We start from the raw sequence: 14,534 nt of genomic DNA on the forward strand, positions 1-14,534 counted from the left end.
TAGAACAGTATGTTACAGAACCTACAAGGGAGCAAGCTATCTTAGATCTGGTCCTGTGTAATGAGACAGGAATAATAAACGATCTCTGAGTAAAAGATCCTCTCGGAATGAGTGATCACAGTATGGTTGAATTTGTAATACAGATTGAGGGTGAGGAAGTAGTGTCTCAAACGAGCGTACTATGCTTAAACAAAGGGGACCACAGTGGGATGAGGGCAGCGTTGGCTAAAGTAGACTGGAAACACAGACTAAATGGTGGCACAATTGAGGAACAGTGGAGGACTTTTAAGGAGCTCTTTCACAGTGCTCAACAAAAATATATTCCAGTGAAAAAGAAGGGCGGTAAGAGAAGGGATAACCAGCCGTGGATAACCAAGGAAATAAAGGAGAGTATCAAATTAAAAACCAATGCGTATAAGGTGGCCAAGGTTAGTGGGAAAATAGAAGATTAGGAAGATTTTAAACAACAGCAAAGAATGACTAAGAAAGCAATAAAGAAAGGAAAGATAGATTACGAAGGTAAACTTGCGCAAAACATAAAAACGGATAGTAAAAGCTTTTACAGATATATAAAACGAAAAAGAGTGACTAAAGTAAATGTTGGTCCCTTAGAGGATGAGAAGAGGGATTTAATAATGGGAAATGTGGAAATGGCTGAGACCTTAAACAATTATTTTGCTTCGGTCTTCACAGTAGAAGACACAGAAACCATGCCAGAAATTGCTGGTCACAGGAATGTGGGAAGGAAGGACCTTGAGACAATCACTATCACTAGGAGGGTAGTGCTGGACAGGCTAATGGGACTCAAGGAAGACAAGTCCCCTGATCCTGATGAAATGCATCCCAGGGTATTAAAAGAGATGCCGGAAGTTATAGCAGATGCATTCGTTATAATCCACCGAAATTCTCTGGACTCTGGGGAGGTACCAGCGGATTGGAAAGCAGCTAATGTAACGCCTCTGTTTAAAAAAGGGGGCAGACAAAAGGCAGGTAACTATAGGCCAGTTAGTTTAACATCTGTAGTGGGGAAAATGCTTGAAACTATCATAAAGGAAGAAATAGCGGGACATCTAGATAGGAATAGTGTAATCAAGCAGACGCAGCATGGATTCATGAAGGGGAAATCATGTTTAACTAATTTACTGGAATTCTTTGAGGATATAACGAGCATGGTGGATAGAGGTGTACCGATGGATGTGGTGTATTTAGATTTCCAAAAGACATTCGATAAGGTGCCACACAAAAGGTTACTGCAGAAGATAAAGGTACGCGGAGTCAGTGGAAATGTATTAGCATGGATAGAGAATTGGCTGGCTAACAGAAAGCAGAGAGTCGGGATAAATGGGTTCTTTTTGGGTTGGAAATCGGTGGTTAGTGGTGTGCCACAGGGATCGATGCTGGGACCACAACTGTTTTCAATATACATAGATGACCTGGAAGAGGGGACAGAGTGTAGTGTAACAAAATTTGCAGATGACACAAAGATTAGTGGGAAAGCGGGTTGTGTAGAGGACACAGAGAGGCTGCAAAGGGATTTAGATAGGTTAAACGAATGGGCTAAGGTTTGGCAGATGGAATACAATGTCGGAAAGTGTGAGGTCATCCACCTTGGGGAAAAAAACAGTAAAAGGGAATATTATTTGAATGGGGAGAAATTATACCATGCTGCAGTGCAGAGGGACCTGGGGGTCCTTGTGCATGAATCCCAAAAAGTTAGTTTGCAGGTGCAGCAGGTAATCAGGAAGGTGAATGGAATGTTGGCCTTCATTGCGAGAGGGATGGAGTACAAAAGCAGGGAGGTCCTGCTGCAACTGTACAGGGTATTGGTGAGGCCGCACCTGGAGTACTGCGTGCAGTTTTGGTCACCTTACTTAAGGAAGGATATACTAGCTTTGGAGGGGGTACAGAGACGATTCACGAGGCTGATTCCGGAGATGAGGAGATTACCTTATGATGATAGATTGAGTAGACTGGGTCTTTACTCGTTGGAGTTCAGAAGGATGAGGGGTGATCTTATAGAAACATTTAAAATAATGAAAGGGATAGACAAGATAGAGGCAGAGAGGTTGTTTCCACTGGTCGGGGAGACTAGAACTAGGGGGCACAGCCTCAAAATACGGGGGAGCCAATTTAAAACCGAGTTGAGAAGGAATTTCTTCTCCCAGAGGGTTGTGAATCTGTGGAATTCTCTGCCCAAGGAAGCAGTTGAGGCTAGCTCATTGAATGTATTCATATCACAGATAGATAGATTTTTAACCAATAAGGGAATTAAGGGTTATGGGGAGCGGGCGGGTAAGTGGAGCTGAGTCCAGGGCCAGATCAGCCATGATCTTGTTGAATGGCGGAGCAGGCTCGAGGGGCTAGATGGCCTACTCCTGTTCCTAATTCTTATGTTCTTATGTTTCTTTGGCCGATCTTCATCCTCATCCTCTTTGAAGTGAGGATATATCCAGATTGAACGAAGCATAACTCTGCAGGGGACACTCTCAAAACTGGCTGAAGAGTTCATCAGCTTCATCACATTCTGTGTGACTCTAAAAGGGCCTTACGTGACAAGTCCAGACAAGAAACAAAGGAATATATTGCCCCACGCTGCCACACGGTGAAGGAGAAATTCACGCAAAGTCAAAGGAACATAAGAACATAATAAATAGGAGCAGGAGTAGGCCATTCGGCCCCTTGAGCCTGCTCCGCCATTCAATAAGCTCATGGCTGATCTACCTCAATTCCACCATCCCGCACTATCCTCATATTCCTTAGTTCACTTAGTGTCCAAAAATCTGCCTATCTCTGTCTTGAATATACTCAACGACTGAGCCTCCACAGCCCTCTGGGGCAGAGAATTCCAAAGATTCACCACCCTCTGGGCCCAAGTTTCCACACGATAAAAAACGGGCGTCCCTCTGAGCTGGGCACCCGTTTTTCGCACCTAAAACGGCGCCTAAAAAAAACCTCGCAATTCTGGAGCGTTCTGCAGCTCCTTGTCTGCCTGGCGCGGTGCCCAGGGGGGCAGAGCTTACATTCGCGCCGATTTTGTAAGTGGGAGGGGGCGGGTACTATTTAAATTAGTTTTATTCCTGCCAGCAACCCTGCGCGTGCACGTTGGAGCGTTCGCGCATGCTCAGTGTGCAGGAAACATTGGCACTCGGCCATTTTTGTAGTTCTTTGTAGCTGTTTAATTTTTGAACTTTTTTTAATAAAAGCACATTGCCATCAGCACATCAGCACTTGCAGCCTTCTCACTGTCTCCTTCCCCCCCCCCCCGCGGGAAGAACGGGCGGCTCCTCTCCCACCCCCCCCCCGCGGGAAGAACGGGCGGCTCCTCTCCCACCCCCCCCCCGCGGGAAGAACGGGCGGCTCCTCTCCCACCCCCCCCCCGCGGGAAGAACGGGCGGCTCCTCTCCCACCCCCCCCCCGCGGGAAGAACGGGCGGCTCCTCTCCCACCCCCCCCCCGCGGGAAGAACGGGCGGCTCCTCTCCCACCCCCCCCCCCGCGGGAAGAACGGGCGGCTCCTCTCCCACCCCCCCCCCCGCGGGAAGAACGGGCGGCTCCTCTCCCACCCCCCCCCCGCGGGAAGAACGGGCGCCTCCCCCCCGCCCACCGCAGGAAAGAACGGGCGCCTCTTCTCCCCCCCGCGGAAAGAACGGGCGCCTTCTCTGCCCCCCGCGGAAAGAACGGGCGCCTCCTCTCCCCCCCGCAGAAAGAACGGGCGCCTTCTCTCCCCCCCCGCGGAAAGAACGGGCGCCTCCTCTGCCCCCCGCGGAAAGAACGGGCGCCTCCTCTCCCCCCCCACGGAAAGAACGGGCGCCTCCTCTCCCCCCGCAGGAAGAACGGGCGCCTCCTCCCCCCCCCCGCAGGAAGAACGGGCGCCTCCTCTCCTCCCCCCCGCGGAAAGAACGGGCGCCTTCTCTCCCCCCCCGCGGAAAGAACGGGCGCCTTCTCTCCCCCCCCACGGAAAGAACGGGCGCCTCCTCTCCCCCCGCAGGAAGAACGGGCGCCTCCTCCCCCCCCCCGCAGGAAGAACGGGCGCCTCCTCTCCTCCCCCCCGCGGAAAGAACGGGCGCCTCCTCCCCCCCCCGCGGGAAGAACGGGCGCCTCCTCCCCCCGCCGTGGGAAGAACGGGCGCCTCAGGCTGACTGCAGAATTCTCCGTGCCTGAAGCACTTTCACACAGGTAGGAAGATGGTTTATTTAATCTTTTCTTTGCTTATAAATGTTTATTCAGGTTGGATTTATTTGTATAATATTTATAGAAGTATAAATAAGGATTTATTCTAGAATTTAATGACTTCCCTTCCCCCCCCCTCCCCCCCCACCTCGTTCTGGACGCCTAATTTGTAACCTGCGCCCGATTTTTTAATGTGTAGAACAGGTTTTTTCAGTTCTACAAAAATCTTCACTTGCTCCATTCTAACTTAGTTTGGAGTACGTTTTCACTGTGGAAACTTTGAAATCAGGCGTCAGTGGCCGGACACGCCCCCTATTGAAGAAAAAATTCTGTTCCAAAGTAGAACTGTTCTACCTGACCAGAACTGCAGAAAAAAAAATGTGGAGAATTGCGATTTCTAAGATAGTCCGTTCTCCACCAGTTGCTCCTAAAAATCAGGCGCAAATCATGTGGAAACTTGGGCCCTCAGAGTGAAGAAATTTCTCCTCATCTCAGTCCTAAATGGCCGACCCCTTATTCTGAAACTGTGACCCCTGGTTCTAGACTCCCCAGCCCGGGGGGAAACATCCTCCCTGCATCTACCCTGTCGAGCTCCTTAAGAATTTTATATATTTCTCTCCTCATAGAACAATCCCCGCCCCCCCCCCCCCCCACCCGCAACCCCCATCCCAGGAATCAGTCTGGTGAACCTTCGTTGCACTCCCTCTATGGCAAGTATATCCTTCCTTATGTAAGGAGACCAAAACTGTGCACAGTACTCCGGGTGCAGTCTCACCAGGGCCCTATATAATTGCAGTAAGAATTCTTGACTCTTGTACTCCAATCCTTTTGTAAAAAAGCTAACATACCATTTGCTTTCCTAACTGCTTGCTGTACCTGCATGTTAACTTTCAGTGATTGGTGTACAAGGACACCCAGGTTCCTCCGAACACCAACATTTCCCAATCTCTCACCGTTTAAAAATTACTCTGCTTTTCTATTTTTCCTTCCAAAGTGGATAACTTCACATTTCTCCACATTATATTCCATTTACCATGTTCTTGCCCATTCACTTAGTCTGTCTATATTCCCTTGAAGCCTCTTTGCATCCTCCTCACAACTTACATTCCCACCTAGCTTTGTATCTTCAGCAAACTTGGATATATTACATTTGGTCCCCTCAGCCAAATTACTGATTATAGATTGTGAATAGCTGGGGCCCAGCACCGATCCTCGCAGAACCCCACTAGTTACAGCCTGTCAACCCGAAAATGACCTGTTTATTCCTACTCTCTGTTTTTTGTCCATTCATCATCATCATCACGATCATAATAACTAATCCTCAATCCAGACTAATATATTACCCCCAATCCCATGAGCCATCATTTTGTATAATAACCTCTTCTGTGGCACCTTATCGAATGCTTTTTGAAAATCCAAATACACTACATCCACTGGTTCCCCCTTATCTACCCTGTAAGTTACAACCTCTAAAACTCTAACAAATTTATCAAATACGATTTCCCTTTCATAAATCTGTGTTCACTCTGCCCAATCATATTATGATTTTCTAAGTGCCTTGTTACCATGTTCTTAATAATAGATTCTAGTATTTTCCCTACGACTGATGTCAGGTTAACTGATCTATAATTCACTCTTTTCTCTTCCCTCCTTTCTTGAACAGCAGGGTTACATTTGCTGCCTTCCAATCTGCGGAGACCATTGTAGAATCTCAGGAATTCGAGGAGGGGCGATTGGCCTGCTCCACTCCAGCCGTGAGGCCTCAGCCAAATTTGTTTTCGGGCCTTATTTAGTTGCCAACGGGGAGGTGAAGCGTGGATCCCATACAGGCTCACAATCTAGCTCACTGACCGGAAGGGAAGGAAATTGCCCGGTTCCTATGCTGATCCAGCCGTCAGGTCACGTCTGAGGACTGTGGAGCCGGACCTGGGGAGGGCCTCAAGCGGACCAGCAGTGTGACAGAGAACTTCCTTGTGGGCTGGAGCATTCCTGAGTTCCTTGGGCCTACACTTACAAATTTTCTGGGCTCTTTCTTTGAGCAGCTTCCAGCAGTCCCATTAAGGACCCATGGTTAGGCCAAACAATGCCTGTTACAACCAGATGGAGCGTCAATCTGTCCATTTATAGCTGAGTTTTACAGTCGGGGCCCGATTTGCTTATCTCGGGCAGGAAAGCAGGTGCCCATTAATAGGCCCTTTTAAATATGGCATCAGGTGGGCCTTGGGCATCAAGGGGCAGCTGAGGTGCCCCCCCCTTTGATTCTCACCGCTGATCGCCCAGTTTGCTGGTGTAAAACAGGAGACTACAGTGGGATTGCTGCCCCAGGGTCACTGTACAGGGGAATGGGACCAGACTATAGAGACACGTGAAGCACTGGACAATTTAAGAGCAGGAATATCAATAACCCAGGATGGAGTTTACAGAGGAGACAGAACCATCACCCAACAAAGGTGACGAGATTGTACACCGAGCCTCGCAGGTTGTGGTTACCGTGGAAACACGAAGACTGCCACATCAAAAGTTTTATTTCCTGGGCTTGAACAAAAAAATGCTGAAGAGGGTGTAAAGTTTGGTGTGGCAACACAAATAGCAAGGAAGTAACAGAGATGTCTGAACTGCCAGATACCTGTGGGAGAAAGGAAGTGGGTACAGAGGCCGGTAACATCCCTGGTCCAGCATCATTTCTGGCGGGGGGTTGCGACCCCGTATTGTTGATGGAGGGTCCCGTATTGTTGATGGAGGGTCTCATGTTGTTGATGGAGGGTCGCGTATTGTTGATGGAGGGTCCCGTATTGTTGATGGAGGGTCTCGTGTTGTTGATGGAGGGTCCCGTGTTGTTGATGGAGGGTCCCGTGTTGATGGAGGGTCCCGTGTTGTTGATGAAGGGTCCCGTGTTGTTGATGGAGGGTCCTGTGTTGATGGAGGGTCCCGTGTTGTTGATGGAGGGTCCCGTGTTGATGGAGGGCCCCGTGTTGTTGATGAAGGGTCCCGTGTTGTTGATGGAGGGTCCTGTGTTGATGGAGGGTCCCGTTGTTGATGGAGGGTCCCGTGTTGTTGATGGAGGGTCTCGTGTTGTTGATGGAGGGTCCTGTGTTGATGGAGGGTCCCGTTGTTGATGGAGGGTCCCGTGTTGTTGATGGAGGGTCCCGTGTTGTTGATGGAGGGTCCCGTGTGATGGAGGGTCCCGTTGTTGATGGAGGGTCTCATGTTGTTGATGGAGGGTCTCGTGTTGTTAATGGAGGGTCCCGTGTTGTTGATGGAGGGTCCCGTGTTGTTGATGGAAGGTCCCGTGTTGTTGATGGAGGGTCCCGTGTTGTTGATGGAGGGTCCCGTGTGATGGAGGGTCCCGTTGTTGATGGAGGGTCCCGTGTTGATGGAGGGTCTCATGTTGTTGATGGAGGGTCTCGTGTTGTTAATGGAGGGTCTCATGTTGTTGATGGAGGGTCTCGTGTTGTTAATGGAGGGTCCCGTGTTGTTGATGGAGGGTCCCGTGTTGTTGATGGAGGGTCCTGTGTTGATGGAAGGTCCCGTGTTGTTGATGGAGGGTCCCGTGTTGATGGAGGGTCCCGTGTTGTTAATGGAGGGTCCCGTGTTGTTAATGGAGGGTCCCGTGTTGTTGATGGAGGGTCCCGTGTTGATGGAGGGTCCCGTGTTGTTAATGGAGGGTCCCGTGTTGTTGATGGAGGGTCCCGTGTTGATGGAGGGTCCCGTGTTGTTAATGGAGGGTCCCGTGTTGTTGATGGAGGGTCCCGTGTTGTTAATGGAGGGTCCCGTGTTGTTGATGGAGGGTCCCGTGTTGATGGAGGGTCCCGTGTTGTTAATGGAGGGTCCCGTGTTGTTGATGGAGGGTCTTGTGTTGTTGATGGAGGGTCCCGTGTTGTTGATGGAGGGTCCCGTGTTGATGGAAGGCCCCGTGTTGTTGATGGAGGGTCCCATGTTGATGGAGGGTCCCGTGTTGATGGAGGGTCGCGTATTGTTGATGGAGGGTTGCGTATTGTTGATGGAGGGTCTCGTGTTGTTCATGGAGGGTCCCGTGTTGTTGATGGAGGGTCCCGTGTTGATGGAAGGTCCCGTGTTGTTGATGGAGGGTCCCGTGTTGTTGATGGAGGGTCCCGTGTTGATGGAGGGTCCCGTGTTGATGGAGGGTCGCGTATTGTTGATGGAGGGTCTCGTGTTGTTGATGGAGGGTCCCGTGTTGTTGATGGAGGGTCCCGTGTTGTTGATGGAGGGTCCCGTGTTGATGGAGGGTCGCGTATTGTTGATGGAGGGCCGCGTATTGTTGATGGAGGGTCCCGTGTTGATGGAGGGTCGCGTATTGTTGATGGAGGGTCGCGTATTGTTGATGGAGGGTCCCGTGTTGTTGATGGAGGGTCCCGTGTTGATGGAGGGTCGAGAGGCCGAGAGGCGGGAGTTCCTGACGTTGGTGAGGCCTATAAAAGGCCCAGCGGCAGCGAGAGGCGGCGGCAGTCCGAGAGGCGGGAGTGCGTGGTGTCGGAGCGGCCTATAAAAGGCCCAGCGGCAACAAGAGGCGGCGGCAGTCCGAGAGGCGGGAGTGTGTGGTGTCAGAGCGGCCTATAAAAGGCCCAGCGGCAGCAAGAGGCGGCGGCAGTCCGAGAGGCGGGAGTGCGTGGTGTCGGAGCGGCCTATAAAAGGCCCAGCGGCAGCGAGAGGCGTACCTGTGCAGCTGCAGCGGGGAGAGAAAGCAAAAAAGAAGTAGAAAGAAATCAAAAGGTGACGTCACAGCCAAGGGGGTGAGTGATTGGCCGGTGATTGGTGAGTAGTTTTTCTTTTTTCTCTTCTATAACAGTGAGTAAACGTTAACATTGTTGTTGCCAATTTAAGTGTATCTAAGGGTTAAGTCATGGCAGGAGAGCTTGGTCGGGTGTTATGGTCCTCCTGTACCATGTGGGAACTCAGGGACGACTCCAGTGTCCCTGATGACTATGTGTGCAGGAAGTGTATCCACCTCCAGCTCCTGACGGTCCGCGTTGCGGAGTTGGAGCTGAGGGTGGATTCACTCTGGAGCATCCACGATGCTGAGAATGACGTGAGTATCACATGTAGCGAGTTGGTCGTACCGCAGGGAAAGGGTCCACAGCCAGTTAGGGAATGGAAGACCAGCAGGAAGAGCAGTGCAAGGAAGGTAGTACAGGGGTCCCCTGTGGTCATCCCCCTGCAAAACAGATACACCGCTTTGAGTACTGTTGAGGGGGATGACTCATCAGGGGAGGGCAGCAGCAGCCAAGTTCATGGCACCATGGCTGGCTCTGCTGCACTGGAGGGCAGGAAAAAGAGTGGGAGAGCGATAGTGATAGGGGATTCAATTGTAAGGGGAATAGATAGGCATTTCTGCGGCCGCAACCGAGACTCCAGGATGGTATGTTGCCTCCCTGGTGCAAGGGTCAAGGATGTCTCGGAGCAGGTGCAGGACATTCTAAAAAGGGAGGGAGATCAGCCAGTTGTCGTGGTGCACATTGGTACCAACGACATCGGTAAAAAAAGGGACGAGGTCCTACGAAACGAATTTAAGGAACAAGAGCTAAATTAAAAAGTAGGACCTCAAAAGTAGTAATCTCGGGATTGCTACCAGTGCCATGTGCTAGTCAGAGTAGGAATCGCAGGATAGCTCAGGTGAATACGTGGCTTGAGCAGTGGTGCAGCAGGGAGGGATTCAAATTCCTGGGGCATTGGAACCGGTTCTGGGGGAGGTGGGACCAATACAAACCGGACGGTCTGCACCTGGGCAGGACCGGAACCAATGTCCTAGGGGGAGTGTTTGCTAGTGCTGTTGGGGAGGAGTTAAACTAATCTGGCAGGGGAATGGGAACCAATGCAGAGAGACAGAGGGAAACAAAAAGGAGGCAAAAGCAAAAGACAGAAAGGAGATGAGGAAAAGTGGAGGGCAGAGAAACCCAAGGCAAAGAACAAAAAGGGCCATTGTACAGCAAAATTCTAAAAGGACAAAGGGTGTTAAAAAAACAAGCCTGAAGGCTTTGTGTCTTAATGCATGGATGAATTAACTGTGCAAATAGATGTTAACAAATATGATGTGATTGGGATTACGGAGACGTGGCTCCAGGATGATCAGGGCTGGGAACTCAATATCCAGGGGTATTCAACATTCAGGAAAGATAGAATAAAAGGAAAAGGAGGTGGGGTAGCATTGCTGGTTAAGGAGGAAATTAAGGCAATAGTTCGGAAGGACATTAGCTTGGATGATGTGGAATCTATATGGGTAGAGTTGCAGAACACCAAAGGGCAAAAAACGTTAGTGGGAGTTGTGTACAGACCTCCAAACAGTAGTAGTGATGTTGGGGAGGGCATCAAACATGAAATTAGGGGTGCGTGCAATAAAGGTGCAGCAGTTATAATGGGTGACTTTAATATGCACATAGGTTGGGCTAACCAAACTGGAAGCAATACGGTGGAGGAGGATTTCCTGGAGTGCATAAGGGATGGTTTTTTAGACCAATATGTCGAGGAACCAACTAGGGGGGAGACCATCTTAGACTGGGTGTTGTGTAATGAGAGAGGATTAATGAGCAATCTCGTTGTGCGAGGCCCCTTGGGGAAGAGTGACCATAATATGGTGGAATTCTGCATTCGGATGGAGAATGAAACAGTTAATTCAGAGACCATGGTCCAGAACTTAAAGAAGGGTAACTTTGAAGGTGTGAGGCGTGAATTGGCTGGGATAGATTGGCGAATGATACTGAAGGGGTTGACTGTGGATGGGCAATGGCAGACATTTAGAGACCGCATGGATGAACTACAACAATTGTACATTCCTGTCTGGCGTAAAAATAAGAAAGGGAAGGTGGCTCAACCATGGCTATCAAGGGAAATCAGGGATAGTATTAAAGCCAAGGAAGTGACAAACAAATTGGCCAGAAATAGCAGCGAACCCAGGGACTGGGAGAAATTTAGAACTCAGCAGAGGAGGACAAAGGGTTTGATTAGGGCAGGGAAAATGGAGTACGAGAAGAAGCTTGCAGGGAACATTAAGACGGATTGCAAAAGTTTCTGTAGATATGTAAAGAGAAAAAGGTTAGTAAAGACAAACGTAGGTCCCCTGCAGTCAGAATCAGGGGAAGTCATAACGGGGAACAAAGAAATGGCGGACCAATTGAACAAGTACTTTGGTTCGGTATTCACTAAGGAGGACACAAACAACCTTCCGGATATAAAAGGGATCGGAGGGTCTAGTAAGGAGGAGGAACTGAGGGAAATCCTTATTAGTCGGGAAATTGTGTTGGGGAAATTGATGGGATTGAAGGCCGATAAATCCCCAGGGCCTGATGGACTGCATCCCAGAGTACTTAAGGAGGTGGCCTTGGAAATAGTGGATGCATTGACAGTCATTTTCCAACATTCCATTGACTCTGGATCAGTTCCTATGGAGTGGAGGGTAGCCAATGTAACCCCACTTTTTAAAAAAGGAGGGAGAGAGATAACAGGGAATTAGAGACCGATCAGCCTGACATCGGTAGTGGGTAAAATAATGGAATAAATTATTAAGGATGTCATAGCAGTGCATTTGGAAAGAGGTGATATGATAGGTCCAAGTCAGCATGGATTTGTGAAAGGGAAATCATGCTTGACAAATCTTCTGGAATTTTTTGAGGATGTTTCCAGTAGAGTGGACAAGGGAGAACCAGTTGATGTGGTATATTTGGACTTTCAGAAGGCTTTCGACAAGGTCCCACACAAGAGAGTAATGTGCAAATTTAAAGCACATGGGATTGGGGGTAGTGTGCTGACATGGATTGAGAACTGGTTGTCAGACAGGAAGCAAAGAGTAGGAGTAAATGGGGACTTTTCAGAATGGCAGGCAGTTACTAGTGGGGTACCGCAAGGTTCTTTGCTGGGGCCCCAGCTGTTTACACTGTACATTAATGATTTAGACGAGGGGATTAAATGTAGTATCTCCAAATTTGCGGATGACACTAAGTTGAGTGGCAGTGTGAGCTGCGAGGAGGATGCTATGAGGCTGCAGAGCGACTTGGATAGGTTGGGTGAGTGGGCAAATGCATGGCAGATGAAGTATAATGTGGATAAATGTGAGGTTATCCACTTTGGTGGTAAAAACAGAGAGACAGACTATTATCTGAATGGTGACAGATTAGGAAAAGGGGAGGTGCAACGAGACCTGGGTGTCATGGTACATCAGTCATTGAAGGTTGGCATGCAGGTACAGCAGGCGGTTAAGAAAGCAAATGGCATGTTGGCCTTCATAGCGAGGGGATTTGAGTACAGGGGCAGGGAGGTGTTGCTACAGTTGTACAGGGCCTTGGTGAGGCCACACCTGGAGTATTGTGTACAGTTTTGGTCTCCTAACCTGAGGAAGGACATTCTTGTTATTGAGGGAGTGCAGCAAAGGTTCACCAGACTGATTCCCGGGATGGCGGGACTGACCTATCAAGAAAGACTGGCATCAACTGGGCTTGTATTCACTGGAGTTCAGAAGAATGAGAGGGGATCTCATAGAAATGTTTAAAATTCTGATGGGGTTAGACAGGTTAGATGCAGGAAGAATGTTCCCAATGTTGGGGAAGTTCAGAACCAGGGGACACAGTCTAAGGATAAGGGGTAAGCCATTTAGAGCCGAGATGAGGAGGAATTTCTTCACCCAGAGAGTGGTGAACCTGTGGAATTCTCTACCACAGAAAGTTGTTGAGGCCAATTCACTAAATATATTCAAAAAGGAGTTAGATGAAGTCTTTACTACTAGGGGGATCAAGGGGTATGGTGAGAAAGCAGGAAGCGGGTACTGAAGTTGCATGTTCAGCCATGAACTCATTGAATGGCGGTGCAGGCTAGAAGGGCCGAATGGCCTTCTCCTGCACCTATTTTCTATGTTTCTATGTTTCTATGTATTGTTGATGGAGGGTCGCGTATTGTTGATGGAGGGTCCCGTGTTGATGGAGGGTCGCGTATTGTTGATGGAGGGTCCCGTGTTGTTGATGGAGGGTCCCGTGTTGTTGATGGAGGGTCCCGTGTTGTTGATGGAGAGTCCCGTGTTGTTGATGGAGGGTCCCGTGTTGTTGATGGAGGTAAGCGACGAAATGCTGCGCAGTAACCTTCTGTGCAGCGCATGCGCAAATCCAGCTTCGGGACCGGGACACCACCTTGTCAGGAAACGATCAGCAAAGGAGTGAGGCCGGAGTTTTGCAGCCGGAGCGTGGTGGAGGCGTTCAGGGGCCCGAGCACTGTCATCAGGACCCGGTAAGTCGAGGGTCGGCATGACCTCCCGTGGGCCGGAACATTCTCTGGTCCGGCAGCGGTCAGGTCCCGAGGGTGCTGGACTGGAGAGGTTACAACTGTATGTCTGTGGAGCCGGCAGGGTGGGGAGAGCTGAACCTAGGGTGGGCCTCAAACAGGCCGGAAGCAGGCCGGAGTTTTCTTGTGTGCTGGGGCAGGTGCAGTCCTGTTTCTCCTGGGCCAAGCAGGAATCCCACTTCCTTTCTACCATGGTCGCACAGTGCTTTGTGTACCTCTTGTAGCAAGGTCCCGTTTCCTGTGACGTAACACTTGGAGAGCAATTCAGCCCACATACTCAGACTGGAGGGGCTGGATTTTTGGCGTTCCCGATATCGGGGCGTTGATAGTGGCGGGGCAGTCCTGATACCACCTGAAAAAAGTTTCCGCCCTCAACTGGAAATTTCAGCAAAAAATGAGGATCCACAATTGGGGGCATTATGTCAGGCATTACACGGCGAACTTTGTGCACCCGAGCTGAAAATCACAACCATTTTGCGCATGCGCAGACGCGTTTTAGTTTTCCCGGGTGCAGACGTTATCTCCGGGCGTGGCAGCTTCCTGCGCACATGCGCCAATGACCTGCCCACTTGGGCAGAGATGGAGCAGCAGGAGGGCAGACAGCGTGCCAGGCGTTTATCAGCAGAGGTTCCTGAGCCTTAGTGCAGGCAGTGGAAGGGTGGTGGAGATCATCCCGTCTGGTTGTGGGGGGGGGAGGCAGCGGTTATGGCGAGAGATTGCCCAGGGGGTCTCTGCAGCAAACATGGTGGCCAGAACTGGCACCCAATGCCGCAAAAAGTTCAATGACCTTACCAGGGTGGTCAGGGTGAGTACCTTTCACATTTATGTTTGCTTGCCATCCTTCCAATATGAATGTCAGACACTATGTGAAGTCTTTGATGGATCTACCCCTTCTCAAAGTCTTGCAGGCTGTGGTGTGGGTTTCACAATGCATCAGAAAGTTCAATTTTTACTTTCCAGCCATTGTCTCTTAATGAAGGATGCACATACCCCCTTGTTGCTTCATCATTGAGAACCTTTCTCGCAATACACTCCCACTGCTTATTTGGGTTTCATAAAGGTCACCATGAGCCCCTAGGCTACTTCC

General features: G+C 50.0%; 1 protein-coding gene across 1 annotated transcript; it reads right to left on the reverse strand.

Moving 5' to 3' along the window:
• Positions 1-6,913: 6,913 nt before the first annotated feature.
• LOC139227972 (putative uncharacterized protein DDB_G0285119) lies at positions 6,914-13,264 on the reverse strand. The gene is made up of 2 exons (XM_070859131.1): positions 13,249-13,264; positions 6,914-8,598 (listed from the first exon to the last, which is right to left on the reverse strand). Exons 1-2 carry the CDS (start codon positions 13,262-13,264, stop codon positions 6,914-6,916), a joined length of 1,701 nt encoding a protein of 566 aa, XP_070715232.1.
• Positions 13,265-14,534: the final 1,270 nt, after the last annotated feature.

Source organism: Pristiophorus japonicus, chromosome 17, assembly GCF_044704955.1.
Source record: "Pristiophorus japonicus isolate sPriJap1 chromosome 17, sPriJap1.hap1, whole genome shotgun sequence".
Lineage (NCBI taxonomy): Eukaryota > Metazoa > Chordata > Chondrichthyes > Pristiophoridae > Pristiophorus > Pristiophorus japonicus.